The sequence below is a fragment of the Bacillus rossius genome (assembly GCF_032445375.1).
Source record: "Bacillus rossius redtenbacheri isolate Brsri chromosome 9 unlocalized genomic scaffold, Brsri_v3 Brsri_v3_scf9_2, whole genome shotgun sequence".
Taxonomy (NCBI): domain Eukaryota; kingdom Metazoa; phylum Arthropoda; class Insecta; order Phasmatodea; family Bacillidae; genus Bacillus; species Bacillus rossius.
Genome location: NW_026962013.1, coordinates 19747980 through 19773921, shown reverse-complemented (window position 1 = coordinate 19773921; position 25942 = coordinate 19747980). Strand labels below are relative to the sequence as shown.

The following is a 25942-nucleotide window of genomic DNA, read 5'->3' as shown; positions in this document are numbered from 1 at the left end:
AAAAAATGAACGCCAATGAGACTGCAATATCGTTCGCCTGCGTCAGCGGTTTCTTTCTTGTAATTGGCGGCCGTCATCAAGAGAATCCATTGCCTTATTTGACCGAGCCACTCAGGATGCGCACTGAAGTACTGTGATTGGTGTTCTATCAGTGGACATGTACCTGAAAGAAACTCACCCAATCACAAAACACAGACAACGCTACAGTGTTTTAACTCTTAGCTAGTATAGAAATCTCTACGTAAAACACGGCCCTATATATGTCTTCATAAATTTCTGATTTGGTTAGTAATGTAACTTTCTTCATTTTCTTTATCTAACGTTCCGAATAAATCTGCATATATAGGGGGGGAGTAGGAAACACGTTTACAAGCCTCGTGAGCGCCAGTAACTCCTCGTTAACAACTCTTTTGCCCCCACTAAATGTATCGTTGTGAAAATTTCGTTCTGCTGAGGGGGGGCTAAAATTTTTCGAGCGTTACGAAAATTCCAACCACACGAGGGGAATAGCTAGGTACGGGGTTGAGAGGGAGGGGGGAGGGGAAACGGTACGCACGCACTAGCGGTCGACTGGAAAGACGGCAAGGGGAGAGGTAAAAATGAATTCTCGGAAGTACGTATCGTATAGCTGCTTGCGTTTGTCTGTTACCCAGTTTTTTTTCGTAACGGCTAACGATTGTTGGTGCCAATTTTCCTTTTTTTTAATTTAATGTATGTACAGTTTTATTTATTCGTGTGGGAAAAAGAGTTGTTGCTCTGTCCAATCAACTTTTAGGGACTACCAAGCCCGCGGAAATTTTTGACCTTTTTCCTCGCGGTGGATGAACTTTTCCAGTTAAGAATGTTTGTTGATGATTAGGGGCAGGCATTTTTCTCGCGAATAAATCTGAACGCCTATTAGACTGCAACAAGGTATACCCGCACCAGAGGTTTCTTTCTTGTGATTGGCGGCCGTCTGCGAGAGGAGTCGTTGACTTTTTTTTTTTGACCGGGCCACTCAGGACGCGTTTGCTTCCGCACTGAATTACTGTGACTGGTGGTGTTGTTACAATCGACATGTACCTGATGAGAGAAACCTCACCCAATCACGAAACACAAGACGATGCTACAGTTTTTCAACTTATAACTAGTCTCGGAATCTTTTCGCGAAATATGCATGGCCCTATTGATGAAGAGTGTTACTGACAAGCAAGGAGATTCACGCATGGGCGTCGCAAGGATATATTTTTTGGGGGGGGACTGCAATTGATTTAGTTGTTGAGGAATATCCATCCCCTTGGGGGAAAAAAAAAAAGCGGGGGGTCCGGGGGTCCTTCCCCGGGAAAATTTGGGGTTTGAAGGTGCAAAAAGGTGGTTTTTAGGCATTTTTCTTTCCTAAATATTCTAATTATAGTTGGTTGCAATATATAATTTATTTTTTATAAAAAAATTATTTTCAAAGAACAAATTTGTAAGAACACAGTGCTCACATTACCACGATTGGACTAAATGCACCATGCGCAACATATGGGTTATAGGCCTATCACAGAAATTATATTTTTTAATATAACTACGAAACTAAATATATTATTGGAGGGGACGAAATTGAAGACTTTTATTATTGGGGGGGGGGGGGACGTGTCCCCCCCGGTTGCGACGCCCATGCTTCACGGATCGTTGTTGCGGGCGGTGGGCGCAGGCCAGCTGTACCAGATCGCCGAGGAGCTGTACGCGACGCGGCTGGCCATCCGCGTGCTGGAGGAGAGCTCGGCGGCGGGCGGCGCGCGCAAGGTGCTGGTGCGGCTGCGGCTGGACTTCGACAACCGCGCCTTCGTGGGGTCGCGCGCCGCCAAGAGCCGCCGCCTGGCGGGGCTGGACCTGCCCGCCGTGCCGTGCGCGCTGCTCATGAGGCTGTTCCCCTTCGGCCTGGTGTTCGGCGAGCACATGCGCGTGCTGGCCGTCGGCGAGAAGCTGCTCCAGGTGCGCGCCGTACACACACTCTCCTCAACCTGTCGACCCGGCCGCGCGCTCGCCGGTCACACGCCGCGAATCCGTTTCCCGGTTCTCGGAACCCACGTTGGACACTGGCAACAAGTGTCAGGCACGTAAAAGATCCATCTTTCTCCTAACCCAGGACTACACCCTAACGGGATCAGCTAACTGCCTGGGGGGGGGGGGGAGTAGGTATTGGTGTATTCATGAGGTGCGAACCTAAATTAAGCGTACTATACACTCGCGCATGAAGGATGAGTTCACGCATCCGAATATATTAAATATTACGAACAACGGGCATTTAGAGTTGAGTACATGTAGTGCTGTCTCAAAATTGTTTACAAATTAATTCTTCAGGTATGGGTAGAACGTGTTGGAATGAACATAATTAAAAAAAAAACACGGGACTCTTAGAACTTGATACTTGTTTTTACTTACTTATTATGGCGTCTGTGACGTAAGAAGTTTTTAATTTTTTTATTTTTTTTAATGAATTTTTAAAAAAAATATATTATTAATAAATTACATGTTTACTCTCGCCGGGAATCGAACAAAGGACCGAAATCGGTTAAGTAACTAAACATTTAAAACTATACTCCTTTAAGGGTTGAAAATGTGAGTTGGGTTTTGGTTTATCTCTCCCCACCGCTCGTCTCTTACCGCGCACCACGGTCCGCGCCACGACGCAGTCCCGCGAAACAACCGCTCGCCGCACGCGAAGCCCGTCACGTATCGCTCGCAAAGGGATCACTCGCCCTCTTCACTTCAGTCTCACTTCACTGGCTCGAAGGCTGGCGTCGCCGCTTTCACACACCTCTTGCCTCCCCTCTCATTCTGGTATGGTCTCTCAACCCTTTGACGTGTCGCGTCAACTGGGGGGTCGACCCGACGCCCGAAGTTCCCAGAACAGTGGCGGTCTATTTACGCCACTCCACGCGGCGCCCGCAGAACCTTCCAGATGGACGGCTCGGGGTCGAACAAGGCGCCACGTAAGGAGGTAGCGGGGGAAGACCAGGCAGCTAATCCGCCAATGTGCTACTGTTCTAGGTGTTCGGTGACGCAGACGCCATACTTGGGAAGCCCGTGACGGACAACTTCAAGCTCCGGCGACCTAGAGGCGTGCCGTTCAATTGGAAGAATGTACGTACATACAGCAAGTGTAGCCAGCTGCATATTTATTTGTATTCATCTATACGAGTTAAAAAAAAAATACAATAGTAAATACTTTTCTAATAAAATGCTTTATTAATATTTTATCCAAGTTCATAATATCTCAAACCGATTATCAATCTTAAATACGATGAGATCAAATACCTTGAAGCATACGGTTAAAATATATACTAACTTAACTGTATGCATTTGTGAGCACCTAGTGGACTAAATTATGTAACAATATTGAGCCTTCTGACCAAAAACATTCGGTAAATCAAAAATTAATCAATTAAAATGAAATAACATCTTATTTATCGAGAAAATTAACACACTGGTCTCCTCCAGGGGCGTAGCCAGGGGAGGGGTTTAGGGGTTCAAACCCCCCCCTTAGCCCCAAATCTTTAATTAATTTCTTATTCATCACTCAAACAAATTTCATATTAAAATTAATACAATTTTTACCATTACAATATTTAAATTTAAGTACCGAAAACGGCTAAAATAGCACTATTTTACACCTTAAAATCCAAATTTTCCCGGGGGAGGACCCCCGGACCCCCCGCTTTAATACGGGGGAGGGGTGCCATGCTTCTTAACACCCCCCATATACAAATCCTGGCTACGCCACTGGTCTCCTCACTTCTCATAAAACACCAAGTATCTAACTACCATATAACAAGTGTCCAATCAAGGAGCACATCCCACCTATAAAATTCTCCACGTCCATCAATTTACCCGCCGAACTATTATTTTCCTCACCCCACATATCAATATCCTTGCTGCCAATTCCAATTTCCCTTACCCAACTATCGATTTCTCCACATATTGAACAATTTTACGCTCAACCTATCAATTTATACGTCCCACTTGTCAATCTCCTCACCCCGTTTAATAACTTCCCCACACCACATGCCGATTTCCTCGCCACATTTATCAAGTTCCCCATTAGACCTATCAATCTCCTCACCCCAAACTATAAATTCACCCGTCCAATCTTAACAATTTCCCGGCCCCCAACTGACAATTTCCTCGCCTACCAATAAATTTCCCCACCCCAACTATCAATCTCCTCGCTTCAAATATTAATTTCTCTGCCCCAATCTCCAAATTCCTCGCCCTAACTAACCATTTTTTCCATGTCTACACATAAATTTACCCGTTCCACCTATCAATCTCCTCACCCAAACTATAAAATTTCCCGTCCAAGCTAACAATTTCCCAGCCCCAAGTAACAATTTCCTCGCCTACCAATAAATTTCCCCACTGAACCTATCGATCTCCTCGCTGTCACTATTAATTCCCCTGCTCCAACTAACAATTTTTCCTTGTCTACACATACATTTCCCCGTTCCACCTATCGATCTCCTCACCCTAACTACACATTTTCCCGTCCAAGCTGACAATTTCCCTGACCCAACTAACAATATTTCCTCGCCTACCAATAACTTTCCCCGCTCAACCTATCGATCTCCTCGCCGCCACTATTAATTTCCCTGCCCCAACTAACAATATTTCCTCGCCTACCAATACATTTCCCCACCCCAGCTATCAGTCTCCTCGCCGCCACTACTAACAACTGTAAACCGGGCCAGGCAGTGAGGGCGCGGGCCCGCCCCGCAGACCATGTACCTGCAGGCGGTGCTGTTCGAGCTGGAGGTGCTGCGCGCGCGGCCCGACGAGGAGCAGGCCCCGCCCCCGGCCCGCCAGGAGTCCTCGGGGCTCGGCATGTCCGTGGTGGACCGCCGCGGCAGCCAGGGCGCCCGCAGCATCCTGCTCAAGGGCCAGATGACCTACGTGGACGACATGAAGGCCATCGTGTTCCTGTGCAGCCCGCTGTGAGCCCCTCTTGCGTCACTGCTAGCACTCCTTGACGACCAATTGCTCCTGCGTCACTGCTAGCACTCCTTGACGACCAATTGCTCCTGCGTCACTGCTAGCACTCCTTGACGACTAATTGCTCCTGCGTCACTGCTAGCACTCCTTGACGACCAATTGCTCCTGCGTCACTGCTAGCACTCCTTGACGACCAATTGCTCCTGCGTCACTGCTAGCACTCCTTGACGACCAATTGCTCCTGCGTCACTGCTAGCACTCCTTGACGACTAATTGCTCCTGCGTCACTGCTAGCACTCCTTGACGACCAATTGCTCCTGCGTCACTGCTAGCACTCCTTGACGACCAATTGCTCCTGCGTCACTGCTAGCACTCCTTGACGACCAATTGCTCCTGCGTCACTGCTAGCACTCCTTGACGACCAATTGCTCCTGCGTCACTGCTAGCACTCCTTGACGACCAATTGCTCCTGCGTCACTGCTAGCACTCCTTGACGACCAATTGCTCCTGCGTCACTGCTAGCACTCCTTGACGACCAATTGCTCCTGCGTCACTGCTAGCACTCCTTGACGACCAATTGCTCCTGCGCCACTGCTAGCACTCCTTGACGACCAATTGCTCCTGCGTCACTGCTAGCACTCCTTGACGACCAATTGCTCCTGCGTCACTGCTAGCACTCCTTGACGACCAATTGCTCCTGCGCCACTGCTAGCACTCCTTGACGACCAATTGCTCCTGCGTCACTGCTAGCACTCCTTGACGACCAATTGCTCTCCGCGAGAACACTTAATACTATTTTGTAATAATAACAATTCATATTCTATATAAATGAGCAGGAATGTGCAGTATTTATGGTACTTATGCCCTGGGGCGCGTCAACAAGGGGGGGGGGCAAGGGGTATTTTGCCCCCCCTCTGAAATTTTGAAGTGGTGGCAAACGGGGGCAAAGAAAGTGCTGTGTAATCAATTTTAAGGTAATAAAACTGCTTAAATAGCACCATTTTCCACCTTGAAATACAAATTTTCCCGGGGGAGGACCCCCGGACCCCCCGCTTCAATAGGGGGGATCGATGATTCTTTATAAAAAGGTATATTGCCCCCCCCCCCCTTTGGAAATTTAGTTGTTACGCCCCTGCTTATGCCTTACTACGAAATATGTGGCTACCAGAATAAAGCAATTTCATTTTCACTTGCTCTGTTTTGCCTGATAATTTGCTGAGGCATTACTTCTCACAATCAGTGTAGCTATGTTGGTATGCTTTCTAGCGGGTGGGCCCAAAACTACTTAAAAAAAACTAGGGCTCAGTCTCGGCAATTAGAGTTTTGTCCCCCCATGCTCGATCTTCCCGCCTTCTCTCCCCTCCCTCACTCTCCCTCTGCTGTCGTTACCTAGAAACACACTGCTTGGACACACACAGCTTGGAATCACACAGCTTAGAAACAAACAACTTAGAAAGCATTCAGATTATAATCACACAACTCGTAACTTAGAAACACACAACCTAAATTCTTCCAAGTTATGTTAGTCCAAAGCTATGTGTTTCTAACGTATGATATTAAGTTAAATTTTTCTCACTTCTCCTTCCCCCAACTACATATTAACAGAATATCCCTACTATGTATTTTTGTGTGTTTATTATTTATGGGGTGTGCTAGGAAGATTATATTTTTTTTGATACTACGAATATATTTCAAATGTATTTTGGTTGTCTTGGAAAATATCCTAAGGATTCTTCACTGTGTGTACAGTTTGAGTATATCTTTATGTTTACTATAAAATAACCTAGAAGTATAGCATATATTGAATTCTAAAGGATATCAACGGGACATACCATGCGAACATCAATCAGATTCTCCAAAATATAGTTTTTTTCAAAGATTAACGTAACATTTTATGAACGCTTCTCAAAATCAATTTTCAGTGCACCGAGTATCCATCCACAAAATATTAGAATCAACATTTATTCGGGCTTAACCACTTTAGTCCATACGCTGAACTTGTGAAACTGCGGAATCGTTATTTATTTTTCTTGCTATAACTATGCTACGGTTACTTAAAAACCAATCAGGGCCAATATCATTGGCACAAACGGCTCATTGACCTAATGAAATGACTTTAAATAAATATATTTGTTTACCATCTAAGTTGAATAAACATATTGGAATAGTGGAAATAATTGTAGTGGTGATGATATGAGGTGTTGTCGGGTAAGGTTTTGGTTTGGTTGGTTAGCAAAAAAAAAAAAAAAAAAAAAAGAGAGAGAGGGAGAGAGAGAGAGAGCACTAAGACAAGTTCTTGCCCCGGGTGGAAACTAGTCTAGTTACATTACTATAACCGTTCAGTATTTTGGATTCATTTCTTATCACGATTGTTCACGAATTAAACACACCTACAAATCATAGTTAGTAAGCATATAGCTTCCGTTGAATAAACCTCCACCATATAACTCTCTCTCCCCTCAAACTAACGTTTACCAATAACTTAAAATTTCTGTACTAATTAGTACATGTTTGCCTTTCGAGTCTTTCAATTTTATTTTATTATCTTCCCATATTTTTAATAAATTCTATATATAATAGGTTTTACTTCACTGAATTTTTCATTAATTGGACCGTTTGCTTATTTTTCCCGCCCCCAGGATAAACAACTTGGACGAGCTCTCCAACATGGGCCTCTACCTGAACGACCTGAACTTGCACGGACTGAGCAGAGAAATGGTTCTAGCTGGTTGGCAACACTGTTCCAGGTCAGTCAATTCGTCATTCAGTTCCCCATGAAATTTTTCCAACGAGATCTCTCTTTTCCCCTCCCTAGGGAAACATTTTTCCATAAGAAACCCGTATTCAATGACGTTGTTTAATACTCGATTTCACACGCCTTGTTGATATTTTTTTTCTTTATTAACTTTATTTAAATACCATTTATAAAACTTTAACTAGATATCTCTTTTGCATTTGTGGCAGTTCAACTAATGCAAGGGAAGTATCAAGTTAAAATTTAAGGAATAGTAAGTCTCATACTGTAAATATATTTTTTTGTTGTAAATGGAACAGAAATATTCGTGCAAAATTAAAGATATTAGTAAATTCGTACATTGAATGAAAACAACTGTATCACTACAAAATAGTGTTTGTAGTAATAATGGGTAGGGATTCTTACCCGGGCATATATATGATTTGTGTTGTGCCAGTATCTATGCTATACTGAATACTTTCCCAGCATTAACTGACTTATATAAAAACACTTGAAAAGCACATATATAATATTTATATTTATGTAGTTTTTTTCAACATGTCAATTATTGTTGCGCGCTGCGCGCGCATCGTAAAAATTCGCTTTCATGATTTTTTTTCATAACGTGCCTAAAGAAGTATAACTTAAGAAAAAACTGAGCGGTGCAGGATGACCTAATGTGCCTATTGTCACAGGCTGGAGATGATGTTCGAGCGCGCCGAGCAGCGGTCCATGGACCTGGAGGAGAGCCACGCGCTGCTGGACTGCTGGAAGCGACGGGGCGACGAGCTGCTCTACTCCATGATCCCCAAGCCCGTGGCGGACCGCCTGCGCTCCGGCCAGACCCCCATGAGCACCTGCCAGGTGAGCGGCCAGCAGACCTCTACCGTGACCATCGATGGGTCAATGTCATCTTCGATACCACGTCCCAAAGACATCTCAACAACAAGCAGACGTCTACAGTGAGGCATGTTGGGCACACATCGATGGGTTGACATCATCTTCGATACCTCGAGGGCGACCACACGAAGACGACATCTCAGTCACACGCAGATGTCTACTGTGAGACATGTAAGGCACATCGATGGGTTGATGTCATCTTCGATATCACATCCCAAAGACATCTCAACAACAAACAGACGTCTGCAGTGGGGCATGTTGGGCACATCGATGGGTCGACGTCATCTTCGATACCTCGAGGACGACCGCACGAAGACGACATCTCAAGTCACACGCAAACTTCTGATGTGATGCATGCTAGGTAAATCGATGGGACAATGTTATCTTCTGTATCTCAAGAGCGACATTAAGAAGACTGAATCTCAGTGGCACACAGAAGTCTACTGTGAGACATGTTAGACATATCGATGGGACTATGTGACTTATGATACTTTGACATCTCGACAACTCGAAGACGATAGCTCAGTGACACGCAGATGTCTACTGTGAGACATGTTAGGTACATCGATGGGTCGATACCTCGACGCGAATTCTTGAAGACAATATCTCTGTCACATGCAGACGTCTTAATAGGCTACCACTATAGTCAAGATTACTTAGCGGATTCCATGGGATTTTATATTTAAGAATGTTTTACGTACCTCATGAAAATTATCAAATATATGTTGGCCTTAAAAATATTTATACGAGTACACACACGTAGCCTATGTATATTTCCTTTAGAAGTCGATTAAATATAACATGACTTAAAAGTAAAATTATAAATCAAAGCTCAATAGGGTCACATCAAAGGATACCTGGAGGACGACATCTAGTGGGCGACATTCTAGGCAGTTATATGATATCGAAGACAACATCACTGATATAGTTGAGACCGACACTAAGTGCATCCATAGACATACAAAAGACGTCGACTGTAGAAATCAAGTAGTGGCTGCCCTCAGTCCTAGTGCCAGGTGGGCGTGTGGACTAGCGACCATATCTTTGCAACTGTGCAGTTAGCATGTCTGCAGAGGGCGCGCGAGAGGACACATGTGGATGGTGCAGCGGGACAAGACTTTCTTCCTTTACGACCCTCCGGAAGACAACGACAAACATCCACAAAACCAAACATAACTTATCTAATTTTTAGAGATCGTATGGAACGAAGTGTAGCAGTGACACTGTACTTGAATTCCAGATGACCCGGATTAAATTCCCGGTCATGGCACCCGGATTACGGTTTTTCAGTGGTTTCCCGAAATGATCCCAGCTAAACGCTGGGATGGATAGGTCATGGAAGATTCCTTACCCAGTTTCATTGAACCGAGGTGAGTGTTGAATGCTTACGTCTTTAATCACCCCAGGGGTCACGATGGTCGAGAAGTGAGATCACTCGCCTCCTACCAAGGAAACCCGAGTTAGAACCCCCAAATTTATCGCAATTGGGAAATGTGGCTGACATTAACGCTGCGATGACAAACCCACACACAATCCATCATCCACATCCCGGAAAGGATAAAAGGATATCTGTTTGCTCCTCACAGTGCGTGCACCAGTGTGTGTGTGTGTGTGTTCCAACCAACGCATCGGGTCCACGGTGGGTTGCAGTCGTTCGACGCCGTGTCGGTGTTGTTCTGCGAGCTGGTGGACTTCAACTCGACCACCGTGCAGGACGTGATGGACGTGGTGGCTGGCATGAACGCGGTCTTCACCTGCTTCGACGCCCTCATGGACCGCCACAGCGTGTACAAGGTGCGCGCGAAGTCACGTAGCTCTCTCTGCACCACGCAGCGCGCTGCAGAGAAAACTATTACAATCTTTCTCCAAAAACGAAATCATGCACATATTGTACCTGAGCCTAATATTTCTCGCCTGACTTTTATAAATTTATTTTACTCAGGCGACAAAACAAATACTGATAACTAGTTCGTAGAGCTCCCATGTGGCTGTAAGTTTTTTTTAACAAAATTTTGGCTAGTTTGCTATGTTCATGGCCTGGTCATATTAGGCACATATAAATTATTAATTTTTATGTAGTGCTTATTGTATGACTCTTCTTAAATTCGACAGTTTTCAAAAATAGTTCCAATGGTCTACGTATCCTTAAACCACTGTTTTTCTATCAACAGTGTTTGTAGACACATTCATGTGATCGTCTATGTTTTTGTTTCATTAGTATTTAGGCTTGGTCTCATTTGCCATTTTTTTTTAACTCTTGTCAAGGGCTATTCCTGTGGATTTGTAACCACAACGCTTTGAAATTATTGTTGTTTTTTACAATTTTTTTTCACTAGGCATTCACTTAAATGCTTTTTGCGAGTTGTAATTATATGGCTACAAAATTTGATGTGAAATATATGTGAGATATAGCGATGCATTTGCAGGAATAGCCCTCAGACGACGGCAGTCGCAGGGAAACGAGGTGACCAGCATGTGCGTGTGAGAGCGAGCCTAAAGAGCCGGGTCACGTGTTCAGGTGGAGACGGTGGGGCAAGTGTACATGGCCGTCAGCGGGGCGCCGGACTTCACCCCCGACCACGCGCGAAACGTCGCCGACGTCACTCTGTGCCTGGTCAAGCACGTGGGGAGACTTCAGCTGCCGTCGGAGATCAAGATACAGATTCGAATCGGTACTGCTCAGACGTTAAGTTCGCGCGTCGGCGTCAGCGCGAAGCCTGGCTTCACACACTTGTGTGAAAGCATTTGACTTCCTGGTTCCAGGGCTGGAGACATATCTGTGTTTCAAACATCCACATGCTGTTAAGTGGCAGCGGCAAGCTGTTGCAGAATCTCTTATTCTAGTGTGTCCGGTCTCTTGTAATCTTTGTCCCGCTGCCTTGATAGTGGGTCACCGGCCAGCCTCCAAGATGATTACTCTATCATCACTTCATCATCACATGATCATCTCATTGTCATCACATTATCACCACATCATATTATCATTGTAATCGTCATCGATAAAGTCACAGTCATCATTATACAACATTATCCCATGTCATTCATTGTTAGAGACCGGAAAAATTCGCGAATTCATTTCGCGATAGGCTAAAATACAAATAGTTATACCTCAGTGCTGCCTCTGCTATTGGCTCACAACTCACCTGGATGACTCTGGGCCAATGAGAAACACCCGACCAAAGCTTTATCGAATCACAGGCCGCTATTCTGGAACGTCTCACAAGACAGCAGCCAATGAGTGGATGGCATTTGACCCGAGTGTACGTAGAACTGTGGAGTTCATCCTGGAGGTCATTGAACCCGCGAATTTTTCCGGTCCCTATTCATTTGTCTATGATATCTGTATCCAATTGTGTAAAATGTTAGGTCACGTATGTTATTAAATTTGGTAAGGTAGTGAAACACATTGTCATTTTACTACAGTAAATATACTTGAGTTTCTAATTCCATATATAATCATACCATCGTCTGAATATATTAATTTTTTTAGGAAAGGTGGCGGAACCATAATTTTTTTTTCATACTCGGATGTCCTGAAAATGTCTCGTTGCTTCTCCATGAAAATAATCTAGGGTTTGAAATAAACCCTTAAAAAACCTTCCCTGCATGTGCATGCATATAGTTCAACCCAAAAATAACCAGGTATACACTCTGTTAAGCCTGCAACGAATCAAGAAAAGTATATATTTTTTTGGACTTTTAAAATATTATTGGAAGAGCTGTGTCAATGTATTTCTTTTCGTTTACGAGCATTTCTCAAATATGTAAACATAGAGATTTTTTGGGTGTAATACGTACAGAGGATGTTTATGATAATATGAAAAGATTCAAGTGATTGACTCAATCGCAATACCAGTTACTTAGCCCATGGAAATGCTGAACCTGCCTTCTGGTCGAGGGATACTAAAATAGATTTTAAACAGGGCCCCCAAGCATGTTCAATTAGAGGCGAACGAACTGTAATCACCTTTGGATGGTCAACCACGTATCGGAAGTGATAAATGATAATTACCTTCCTCAGTGTACGTCCTGGTGACTCAGAGCCGATCCCCCGAAGCCAGCTTTCAGGTGCATGGGTGATAAATTTGTAATGTATAGATTTCGTGTTACAAGTCAGAGAATATGTCAGTATGTCAGATGACTAGCCCAATAATAAAAAGTCAGTAAAGGGAGGATGGTCGACTCGGTGGTGATGAAAACCAACACACTTGCCGAACATCAAAAACTCAACTGGTGCGCCATATGTCCCTGTTTCGATTCCCGGGCGGGTGGGAAGGGGTTTTTCAGAACGCAGACTTACTTCGCCCAGCACTACAGTCAGCCATCGGACCCACCGCCGACTGTGCTGACGTGACTCTGTGGACTGGCGGGTGGAAGAGTAGTGTTACATTGCCGCAGGCATCCACTCGGGGCCCGTGGTGGCGGGAGTGGTGGGGATGAAGGTGCCTCGCTACTGCTTGTTCGGCGACACCGTCAACACCGCGGCGAGGATGCAGACCACCAGCCAGGTGAGCTGTCTCATCGCGGAGCTTGTTTATTCCTCGCTCTCTTACTCCTCAACCTTTTTTTCTTACTCGCTGTTATATCCCTTCCTGTTTTATTCCTCGCTGTCTTTTTCAAGAGATTTTTTCTTCCTCGCTTTCTTACTCCTAAACTTTTTTTCTTACTCGCTGTTATATCCCTCGCTGTTTTATTCCTAGCTGTTTTATTCCTCGCTGTCTTTTTCAGAAACTTTTTTTTTCCTCGCTCTCTTACTCCTAAACTTTTTTTTCTTACTCACTGTTATATTTCGAGACTCTTTTATTCCGGAGCTATTGTTTCCTACCTCGCTCTCTAATTCCGAGACTTTTTTTTCCTTACTCGCTGTCTTTTTCCAAAAAAGTTTTCTTACTTGCTGTCTTATTCCGAAACTCTTTTCTTCCTCGCTTTTTTAGTTCGGAGCTTTTTTTCCTTTCACGCTCTCTTATTCCGAAGCTTTTTTTTTTCGCTGTCTTATTCCGAAACTCTATTTTTTCCTCGCTGTCTCATTTCGGAGGTATTTTATTTCCTTGAACTCTTATTCAGGAGCTCTTTGCGCTGCTTCACATCGTGTTTTTGTCGTCCTCCTTTCATGGGATCCACACGTGCTAGCTTAGCCACACTCTGGGGAAACATAAAGTGTCCCTTTTTTGACAGGGGTTTCAGTGAACATGCATACTTTCAGAATAATCGAACGAGCAAAGCGAAGGGTCTCCGCAACAACCAAAGCGATCGGTTTATGTGGTGTATATGTTTGTATGTTTGTACGCGCACTGTCCAAAGATAACTTTCGAACCGTTGATTGGCTTTTCATGACATTTGATAGCTAAGCAGGTTGGTCATGGCAAAAGAAAACGAGTAAGCAGTCAACACGTAGCGATGTTCGCAGCCACAAACACGCTTGTAAGGCTGTGACGATTACAAGAAGCAGGCCGAGGGAAACAAGCTTAGTGAAGCCCTGAAGAGACCAGAGGAGGGGTTGGTAGGAGGAGAGGAAGAGCTGGAAGAAAGTATCGATGGTAAAGAGGGGAAACACAAGAAGGACGGCGAGGCGATATTGCGATCTTCGTTTGTCTGGACACAGTGTGTGGGGGAGGCGAGGAAATGGGAGTACCCCGAGGAAACTCACTGGCTCAAAGGAACGTCCGCCACGTTTCCCACTTGTGAAACTATCCAGTTTTTCCCCGCTGTAAATCGAACCCAGTACATCTTGGAGAGAGATCACCAGCGTGGCCGCTACGGGCTCGTGGTTTATGACTTACTTTATTAAAAATATTAGCGAAACAAATAAAATGTCCAAAGCTTGTCATTAATCTTAAATTTACTGCTTGATATCAAACTGTGTATTCTTGTAAAATTTACATGCCTATATGTTGAGACTAAGTGTAAGAGAAGGAGGCAAGATTGAATTTCACCAAGTGGTGAAAGTTGTTTATGGAATTTAAGTATGCATGTATATTTACAGTCATGTTTCGATAACTGGCTTGCTTTCCATTAATTTCGAAACTGCTTGTTTTTTTCCCCTTTATTTTTCTGCAGTTAGCATTTCTTAATCCTTAGTGATTAATGCTAATATTACAGTTTAATTTGTATATTTTATTTTTTGCAAGTAATAACGCTCTAAAGGTTTAGTTTTTATTTTGAATGTGTTAATGTATCATGTGATTTAAAATCTTGATAATAAAGGAGTATTGGTTTTACATAAAGTATAATGTTGTTTATTTAAACATATATATAACGAATTTATTTGTTAAATTCTAGTATATTATATATACTATTTTTGTGACAGCCGGGGAGAGTCCAGATATCGAATGCAACTCGGCAGCTTTTACCAGATGATCGCTACATATTCGAATGCAGAGGACTCGTCAAAGTAAAGGTAAGTAGGCGTTTCTGATCATTAGGCATATTGTTTAATATTTTGAGGTAAAGTTTGCAACACTTTTTAGGCTTACTCTAAAAAAAAAACTAAATATTCTGATTAAGCTTTCGTAGTCCCAAAATACTCCATGTATATCATTATGTGTTTTTACATTAAAGTTTTTTTCCCTTGAAACATGATTAGAAACGTATGTAAGAAATTTCTAACTTAATAGTTCACAATAAACTTGTTAACTCGGCTCATTGGTAGTAAAAAGATCTTCGGACTATGTTTAAGCAAGTTGTATGTCAAGTAATTAAGCCTTTTTCGATTGTCTGCTGTTTCTTCTTCTAGTCTGTTACGTATTTTCCAACACACATTAATATTAACATGGTCATTGACCACACTATTTTTTGCTTTGAGAAAAAAATTAGTGTTTATAAAGACTAAAAATAACTACACTCGGGAGGAAAAATTATAATATTTAAATTCTGCCAAAATATGATATTTAGAAAACATTCTACTTACATGTTAATTTTTTTTTTAGCAGGAACTTCGTTTTTACAGGGCGTTATTAAAAGTGTTAAAATCAGCGTAAATGCATCGTACTAAATTAATTAACTTCATATCCAGACAACAAACGTGTATTGGGTTTTAAGGAGTACTGAGAGACTTGAAGTGTTTTTTTTAATAACTAGGCGTGAGAAAATAGTTACGAGGGTAATCCGAAATAAATTTTTGGTTTTTAATTAAAGACACTCTTAGTAACAGAAAATTCATTATATATAACTGGAAACTACAACTGTACTTTACTTAAGTACCTTCCTCAATAATGAAGTCATCCTGTTACAGCATCGTGAATTGCATTGTCATCGTCGAAAAGGTGCGATGCAAGCCACTGTTTCATGTTCCTGAAGAAGAGGCGTTGATCACTCGGTGCCAATCCTCGTCTGTAATGAAGAGAAAATGAGGGGTGGGGGGAGAAATGATTAAAAACCTCCCAATGGAACCGCTGCAAAAGTTTTTGAGAGCGTCTAGCGCTGTGCGGTCGAGCATTATCGTGAATCAACAGGATACCTGCGCGCTAGTATGCACGCGTCTTTAGGGATTGAAAAGGAGGGGGCGGGGAAGTGCGCGTGTAACTCAGTACACGCGATAGAAGTGAAACTTCTTTGGAAATTTAAACCTCGACTCTTAAGTACTTATAACGTAAGGGGCAACACGGCCGAGAGAGAGAGAGAGAGAGAGAGAGAGAGAAGACAAATATATAAATAAACATGAATTAACAAAATTAATACTCTCTTCAAAATAAGCTCAAACTCCGTTGTGTTGCCCTCTGCCCAAGCCGGGGTGGCGTCAGGCGCAACCCGGCTATCCCTGCAGCATGGCGGGGTTCAACCTGAGCCGCACCCCACCACGTGGAGCCCGCTGTCTCCCGAACACTCATAGCTTAAAGTTAGGCCAGGAAAAAAAAAAAGAATGAGCCCAGGGTTTTCCTTGTGTCTATGCAGGTTTTACCTGGGTCCAAATTATCTAGTTTCAGTCTAGGATAGTCAGTGAGGGGAGTTAGTAATAGCTAAAACGTTGCCATGGCTGGCCAATCCCCTTCTAGCACATGATGCATGCTTCCTCTCCTGCATGGCTTAAAACCTGCATGATTAGAGCGTATAGAGTCTTCCCTACCCAGACCTCGCCCGCACGCTCATAGCTTTAAGTTAGGTTAGGAAAAAAAAACTTTTCACAACAATGTTTCACGATAACATTGCATTACAATTCGGTCTTATCGCGTCCAAAGAAGTTTCACTTCAAAAAATAGTTGGTTTCTCTGTGGCCAGGGCAAAGGAGAGATGAAGACGTTCTGGATGACGGAGAAGCCGGGTGCGGGGTTGACGGCGGGAGAGGAGGAGGAGGTTGCGGTGGGGGGAGCGGAGCCGCTGCCTCGCGCGCCGCCCCCGCCGCCCCCGCCGCCCCCGCCGGCCAGACCGCGCCGCGCGCCGCTGCTGGAGCCGCCGCCCAGCTCCAGCGAGGACGACACGGACTGACGGCGGCGGGCGAGTCGCGCGCTCGTCTGGCTGCGGGCGGCGCTGCAGCCCTTCTTCGGCCGCGCCGCCTGAGCGCGCACTCGGGAACTGCAGCCAGTCCACGGATAACATCCACCTCAAACAAACCAAGAGTTCTTCGAAATTTCAGACAATCGCGTCTTCTTAAGGGGGTGCATCCCATTTCAGGTCATGATTTTATATTCATATTAATCACTGATCAACCTTAAGGTTTTTTTCAATTGTTTAACTTTCACGAAATTAAAAATATATACAGCGCATACTTTTTGCATAATTAGCTGCCAAAGTTACATTTTTAACGTTTTTGGGTTGTACAAATAAGGAGAACTTAATTTATTGCAGAACTGAAACTTTTTAGGTTTAACTGCAATGCCACTGGCTACTTCATGATATGGTTTGCATTTGTATCACAAAAACACATTTCTTGTTTCTCGGCTGTCAAACTCGTAACAAATTTGTGAATTTTGTAATGCCAGGTAAAATTAATTAATATTTTCTGAAAGAAATTCAAACCATTTCTTGAAGTAGCCAGTGGCATTGCAGTTAAACCTAAAAAGTATCAGTTCTGCATTAAATTAAATTCTTCTTATTTGTACAACCCAAAAACGTTAAAAATGTAACTCTGGCAACAAATTATGCAAAACGTATGCGCTGTATATATTTTTCATTTCGTGAAATTTAAACAATTGGAAAAGTATACATTTTTATCTGTAATTACTGTAAATATAAAATCTTGACCTGAAATGAGAGGCACCCCCTTTAAAAGAAAACTCCGTATTTAAACTTCCCTGGTCGGTTTTTCGGTACGAGCCCCGTTCAACAATGGCACTTAGGCCCGGTCCACACGAACGGGCAGTGTGTGGGACGGGAGCCGCATAGCGCCCGCATAGCAGGTGCGTGGTGCAGTCCACACGAGCGGTCATTGTGCGGCTGATGTCTGCGGGCATTACCATTTTGGAGTTCAGTCATTAGATGCAATGGATGCACGCCATAGTGCCGTACTTGTGTACGTAGGTATTCAGGTGTTAAAAAGAAGAAAGTCGAATCTTAAGTATTGGGTACATCCCATAGTGAGCAGTCGTTTGTTACAAGGAACTTTTTATTGCAAGAAGACGAAATTAAATTTTTTAATTACTTCAGAATTCTGTCTGCAAGCTTTCACGAACTGCATGAGACTGTGAAGTATTCCTTGCAAAAGCAATATACAAACATGAGGCTGGCTATACCTACAATGGAAATGATGGCTTTAACGCTTAGGTAAGTGTGTTTCCTTTTTCTTGTACTAACTTGTACTAAATAAGTTGACAAGGCCATTTACATATCGCAATAACTTTCTTAGACAATACAGGTTTGTTTTAAATATGAGAAAGATAACAAAATATATTTATATTGTAGGTGTATTCATACAATTCTATTAACATTGTTATGTACAGTACGTACTGGAAAACAAATATGCCCTTAAGTCTGAAAAAATTATTTCGCACAGCTCTTCACGTACAATAAAAAATTTAAAATAATAAATATGAAACTTGATATTCAAAGTGTTTATTTATGGTATGCACATTAGGAGTCATCCGAGAATGCAGACAGTTCGGTGTCAGATGGTGACACGATGGAACGACATGAAGTGAAAAGCCGATTTTCTGTAAGCTCGCTGTTTTGGCTTCCTTGTATTTGTGAAAGATGCTGGGTATACATAGGTTTTGCACTTTGAACCTGGAGCTGTCCATACATAGGTGTTTGAGTTAGGTGGTACACTCTTGTAAGTGGTGTCTGGAAAGCAGAAATGTGGTTTGGGTGTGCGGAAGTACTTTGCAGTGGCTACATAGGAGCTGTATTTAGGGAATCAATTATTTGACCTGGTTGCAATGTTGCCCGTCTAATTTTTTGGTTTAACGCAACACCTTCAATCGGAATTCCAGTTTCTGGTCTGTATACACTTCAACATAAACTTTTTCTACGTCAGTATCATTCATGGTGGAAACCAATTCTTACTAACTTGACAGCACACACAAGACGGTTCCCCCGCAAGACTGGCGCGACCGCTCGTGTGGACGACTCTATATCTCACAACAGCCCGTAACAAAGTTGCGGCTGCCGCGCGGTGCCCGTCGCGCTATGGGCAGTGCGGGTGGCAGCTACAGCCGCACGGCTGCCGCGCCGCTGCCGCGCAGTGCCCGCCCTGTGTGGGCTGCTCTACCTATCCTACTGTCCGTAACAAACCGTGCGGGCGCCGCGTGGCTCCCGTCCCGCACACTGCCCGTTCGTGTGGACCGGGCCTTAGACGGAGACGCACGGGTCAGCTCGGCAGTGCTGAGCTCCTCCGTTTACGTTGCTCCGAGCGGCCGAGTGCTTGGCCGCGGTGGTAGCCATCTTTGTTTATGTTCTAAATACGTTAAAAATTGTTTCAAGCACAAGAATATCTAGTGTTCTATTATTGCTTTGTCGTTTATTTTTTATTACATACTTAAATTCTACCTGTTCTATGACCTCTAAGCAAAATATTCTTCTTTAATTAAATAAATTTTTCGTAACCTTGAAACGAAACATCATTGGTTGCAATTTGTTACGTTTCCGTGCATTGCAGAAGCAGCAGAGACGCGATAGCGAAATGTTCCGGGTGATCCGTTCTCCGTTCACGTGATCCGTGTCTCCGTTTCCGTGCCATTGTAGAACGGGCCTTAACAGTACGGTAAACAAACACGAAAAAAAAAAAAAAAAAATGCGTTTCTGCTTTCGTCTAAACCAATTTTTTTTATGTTTAAAAAATATAACACTAATGTTATTCTTGTGGATTCATGTTCGAAGTAAGTCAACTCAGTACCCGTCAATTTTCGGAAATAACGATACATTTATAAAGATTCCTGGATAATTTTTTAACAGTGCGGCCTTTCTTTCCCCTTCCCCTACCCTACACACGAAAAAGCGTCGTTACTCAGTACATTGTTAAGGCGGCCACTTCACTGTTAAAAATTTCCACCAATAATTTGCTGAGAAAGCTGGTTATAAATTATCCAGGAATCTTCGCAAATTAACGTTCATGTTTGTAACCCTACGGGTGCTGAGTTCACTTAATTTGAACATGAATCAACAATAATAAACATAGTATATGAACAAAACAATGAAAAATCACGTTGAGTCTACAGCGAGAAACCTTCTTTTATTTTTTGCACATATGTGTGCTTGCCTTGTTTACAAAGAAACACAGAACCCAGTAGTTGGAATCTGGCGTAAAGTTTACGAAGACTTATTTATCTGAGATTATGACGAGCTCTTCAGTTTAATTCTTCATTGTGGAGTCCGTCAATTTATCTACTGTATAATTGTCCCCTATGCATATGTGTATTAAACGAAAGAAATGAAAGTTTACTTTCTACCTAGGACTTAGCACTAATATCGGTGAAACTTGTTTTTGAGACCGGACGTGCATTGATATGTATGTAAACCATTTTTCCAACTGTATGTCTAAAATTTCGTAAATGATTCCACTAGGCTGAGAGTTTTGTTCACCAAAATTTTGTTTTTGGTATTTGGCAGTGAATTTAGCTTGAAGTAACTTATCAACCAACCTTTCTAAATTATTAGAGGTGTAAAAGTAACGAAAAAAAGTGTACCCGTATGTATTCGTTACTATAACAATTAGTACTCGTTACTTTCGTATCGTTACTCGTTACTTCTGATACCGCATAACATGCTATGTTATGTAACAGCAACGAATCGAGTCGTATTTCGTACGCGTACAGTATTACGTCGCGTAAATAATAATAAATCGAATATAAACAATTAAAAATAATTGATAATTAACAGCTTTTGTTAACCAAGAAACAATTAAATCTAATTAGAGCGGCTTTATTATAATATCTCTTTAAAGATAAGAACAAAAAATGTGAAAATACGCGATAATAAAAAACAAAAACATACATATTTATAATTTGTAAAAAATACTTTCTTACGTTGTTTCTGTTACAATCTCAAACTTTGTCTACACACACACTACCTTTAATAAACAGTAAAAAACTTGGACGACGAATTTCCAAATTATACTTTTCTTAATAAACAAACATCGTTCTTTGTAACGAATAAGCGCGCGCATGCGTAAAACATACGAAAAATGCGAGTAACGAAATGCATTCGTGTGTAACGTTTCGTTACTCGTTACTAGATGCCGCACCCGTTACTCAGTAACGAATACATACGGGTTGCTACAGCTCTATAAATTATTTTAGATTGGTAAACGTAACGGTGCAAACAAAAATCCTACGTCACGAATAATTCGTCCGTCTCGTTCACATTCAATATGAGCTTTTGAACATAGTGACTGCTGGCGGTCACTAGTGTAGGCGTATATACTCAAAATTATCTTTTTATAACTGATTTAGAGATAAAATGAGTAACTAATGAAAAAAAGGGCTGGGGTAATTTCAGTCGTTCAGTGTGTTTACATTCCAGCAAAGTGCGACTAGCATATATGTCTCGTTATTATAATATGATCTTGTGGAATATTATTTTTATAATAGTAAAAATTGTAAAAGAGGTATTTTTCTTTAACAAATTTGTTTGAAAAATGTGTGTTGAACAGTGTGCTGGAATAATAATTGCTGTGGGCATATTTTTCCAACAAATTGAACTTGCAATAACTAACTTCATTTGAAGTTGATTGATGTGTGTACAGAGAAAACAGTGGGAGTATGGAACTGTCAAGAAGGAAATTATAATTTATAGGAAAATAAGGGAATAGTCAGGGAAATATATGAAGGTCCAGAGAAATTAAATGAAATGGTATCTGAGACAATACATCTTGCATCGCTAATCAATTAACCATGTGTTATTATATTTGGGTTCAGTCTTGCTTTGTTGCAAGTCATGGTGCCAAGTTTTTTTTAGGACAGATATGTATTTTTTTGGCACTTGAGACTGAATTAATTACATTTGTTATGGTGTCTCAGTTTACTATGTTAGAAAATCACTGTACACAGTTTTCAAGAATTTAGGATATTGTGTGAACAGGTTTGTCACATTTTTGTCACATTGTTGTATGATTGTTGTGTCCTTGGCAGTGTTTGCAGTCGTCGTAAAATAATTATATTAGTTTCTTTCAAGGTAACCATTTAATGTTTTGTTTCATGATACTCTAGAAGTCAGGTAATAGTCAGGAATTTCAGTTTGAATTTTTTTTCTGTACACCCTGATGGATTTCTTCCTAAGATTAGTCTACATATGTGCTTGACACTACTTGCGTAGCTTCACGTTGGATGTGTATTTTATCATTCCATTTCTTTTTTTAATATATTGTAGGTAAGGTTTTTTTTTGTAATCATCAGGGGCATGCAATTTCCGCAAAAAATACACGTAAACACTCATTAGACGGCAATTTGCTATTATTCGCTAGGATTGGCGGCCACCTGCAAGATAATCCATTGCCTTATTTGGTATAGGGCTGTTCAGGATGAGTTTTATTACCGCACATAATGGTTTTGAATGGTGAGCCGACTGCACCTAAAGGAAAACTCAACCAATAAGACAATTATATGGTGATTTTAACACACAACTGGTCATGAATTTTTAGTTTTTTTTTTGTTTGCGAAATTAACATGCCCCTGATACATGCCTCATGTCGAGGCAGAAAATATCTCGAGATTTGCATATGTAAAAGGAAAACATGTATATATAATTTATTTCACGTGATCGATGATGCGAGAATAAATAACAAGTATTTGTTTGTGAGGACAGTCGTGGTGTGATTATTCGTGCCCCCCCGGGGCGGGACTAGGCCGGCGAGCAGAAGCAGGTGTCCTGGGTGTAGCGGTGGATCCACTGCAGGTAGCGGTTCACGCGGGTGTACACCCCTGGGTGGTTGGGCCGCGCGCAGCCTTCTCCCCACGACACCACCCCTGCACATGGAACAACGCGTGTGTTTCTCCAGTACTCGCCAGAGATGCGCGACATCTAGCCTCGCCCCAGTGGCGTAGCTAAGGTGACTGGCGCCCCCTCTTGGATTAAAAGAGAGTGGGGGGAGGGTTCAGTAACGCGCTTTGAATATATATACTGTATAGAAGTCGCCAGCCCAGGTTAAAATTTCTAATACGGTTTTGAGGTAGTTGGTTAGTTCACCGCCGCAATCGCCACCATCTCTAGGGCATCGACTTGTGGTGGTCCCTAGCGGACAAGTGTAGAACTCTTCAAACACCCCTTTCCCCTCCTGTTGAACGACGTTGAGCTGCAGTGAATGATGGGTGGGGGGTGCGGGGAATGACAGCGGGCGACAGTGCTGCGCTCTAACGTGTAAATAACAACTAAGACGATACAGGGCGTTACGGCAGCGCACTGCAGCGGTGAAGTTCCCAAGCTGCTCATCATACACTCCTGAAAAACGTAGAGTACATCCTATCCACTCGCGACTTCTATACAGTATATATATTCAAAGGTAACGCGTGAACCGTCGCGGCGCCCCCCCCCCCCCCTTCAATGCTCCGGCGCCCCTGACGGGGGCCATCCCTGCCACCAGCTTGCTACGCCACTGCGGCTCGCCCGTGTGTTCTCTCGTTGCAAACACACTTACAAACACGGAAACTAGGACACGATATTCAACGTAGAATTATATATATATATATATATATATATATATATATATATAAATAATGCCGAGCGTAGTAAATTATACACGCTAATTGCGTTTTCAACTACAATACATGACGCGAATCACACTACGACGGCGTTGGTGACGACAATGACGACTTGCTTATAGGGTAACCAACCATGTTCAAGGTTCGCAGTTAAAATACGTCAGTAAGATTGAAATTCAAAGAATATTTAGAACTCTTATCTAGTTCACGCTTGAGTCGAAACCTATGAGGATCGTACAAAATAAGTGAAATTTGACTGAAATGTTTTCAAAAGGCTTAAACGAAAACACTTGAATCATTATGAGTACTTTGGTTTGATAAAGTTCATTAATTTTAAATTGCATCTTTCTAGCTCACAGCAACTTCCACTTTTTCTACTCTATATTTTGAGGCGTTTCAATGTTCTGGGAATCAAGACATCGTCACCACAGATTTTCCCCTGAATAAATTGAATAATTGATTGTTTTTAATATTGCAGTAGTGGGGTGTAGTATCCTAAGGGGGAAAAATATTTAAAAAATTGGAGGCATGATGATTTTATAAATGAAAGCGACATTATAAAGTCACTTCGAAGTAAAATTATTCAAACAAGGAAGATATTTTTTTTGCAAATAAATGAAAATTCTATATTGAAGTTACTGTAAAATTACTGCTGCGCCTCATAACAGATAACATTTAATTACCAAACAGAAATTATAATATATTGATGCTGGAATCCTACTTACTAGTCGAATATATTTTCCTAGAAGGATAGTGAATCGCAGGTTATATGAGCTGCTGCAAATTAAGTGATATAAAAATTTAATGAACATACGGATAGCGACCTAAATACGCCATCTTGGTTTCAATTAGGCCATTAAAATATTTTGTTGTGTAATTTTACGTATTTGTCTTCTTTAAAGCACATTCTATAATTCAATGGATTCACTGAAGTTAACAGTGATTTTCCCCTGTGAACTATTTAGAGTTAAGAATTGAATTTTTTTTGGAAATGACTACATCTGAAATAGTACTCTCAATAGACAAAGTCTTGTGGTATCTTAAAATCTCTTGACGTGTGATATCTGTCTTAACGAAGGCCAATTTTCAACACTAAATGATAAAAAATTGTTACGGCATAAAAAACGTTTGAAATCAATATGGCGTATTTCGGGTTCTTATCTCTCCTTCGTGACCGTCCCACGTCAGCACTTACCCACAAGATGGTGGTACGTGCCGTTGAGTACGTGCAAGGGACCGCCGCTGTCTCCCTGCAGAACAAACCAACCAATAAATCAAACACACTCCCACAGCTGAAAACCTACTATCACTCCCAAAGATTGGGTACAAATAAATAATCGAATCACTGAAATACACTGGCAATTATTTCAGCGAATTATTTCATCACATTTCGCTTCAAGTCGTACTGTTTCACAGTTGATTATCTTGCATAAGTTTTTTTCAATTCATAGCGTATCCTGTTTATTATCCATTTGACAGCAGCTTACTGATTTAGGTTGTGTATTTAGACTGGTTAAATATTTAATTTTTTAAATTCTGATCTGAAATAAATCAATCTAAATACCACCAAACACTGGAATAGTTAACGTAATTAAAAAAAAATTGCCATTAAAAAATGCAACTTCTCTTTACCATGCCTTTGGGGATGTGCAACAACTGTAAGGTGTTCCGTGTATCGTAGAATGTCTACCTCCAAGGCGCGAGACTGTCAGAAAACGACGCCTTTGCTAATAGACGTCTTCGGTTTCACAGCAAAATGATCCAGTAACCACTGCAGGTCTCGGGTGCCCTTCTAGCTAGTGATTCCATTATGCCCTGTCTCACGCACTGTTTTTTGTCATTGCGTATTTTTTAAGGGCATATTTGGCTATTTCTATAATTTTAATTCGAAACCTCATTTGCAATCTTTTTTTTTATGCCACAAATATTTTCAAAAGTTATTTACTTAATGTAGTATCAGTTGAAAATATGTATCACGTTGAAATTTTATAAAAGCCGTTAAACAGAATTAAAATGATGTAAAAACGAAAGGAAACCAACATGGTGTGTTGGACCGAGCCTTAAGAAATTTTGGCTTCAAAAGGAAAACAAATTTAGTACTGATAATTTTTTTTTATCGGGCAACATTGACGATTGTAGACAGATCAGGTATATTGGGACCTTTGATTGGATAGGAAGCAATGGTATTCGAACCCAGGGTCCTGTGCACGTGCGTAGACATGATTTGTGGGAAAAGGGTTGGGGGGGGGGGGGGGGGCAAAATGAGGCCATAACAAAAATAAATCTTTGA

General features: G+C 42.0%; 1 protein-coding gene across 1 annotated transcript in view; it reads left to right on the top strand.

The window, feature by feature from the left end:
- LOC134543278 (uncharacterized) overlaps positions 1 to 25942 on the top strand; it is an 88295-nt gene that overhangs the window by 16841 nt on the left and 45512 nt on the right. Inside the window, exons 4-14 of the mRNA XM_063388188.1 lie at positions 1679 to 1959; positions 3019 to 3111; positions 4744 to 4958; positions 7596 to 7703; positions 8386 to 8554; positions 10241 to 10384; positions 11109 to 11262; positions 12989 to 13098; positions 14898 to 14987; positions 16805 to 16991; positions 19106 to 19215. Of these exons, the coding sequence (XP_063244258.1) occupies positions 1679 to 1959; positions 3019 to 3111; positions 4744 to 4958; positions 7596 to 7703; positions 8386 to 8554; positions 10241 to 10384; positions 11109 to 11262; positions 12989 to 13098; positions 14898 to 14987; positions 16805 to 16991; positions 19106 to 19215 (1661 nt within the window). The remainder of the gene's footprint in view (positions 1 to 1678; positions 1960 to 3018; positions 3112 to 4743; positions 4959 to 7595; positions 7704 to 8385; positions 8555 to 10240; positions 10385 to 11108; positions 11263 to 12988; positions 13099 to 14897; positions 14988 to 16804; positions 16992 to 19105; positions 19216 to 25942) is intronic.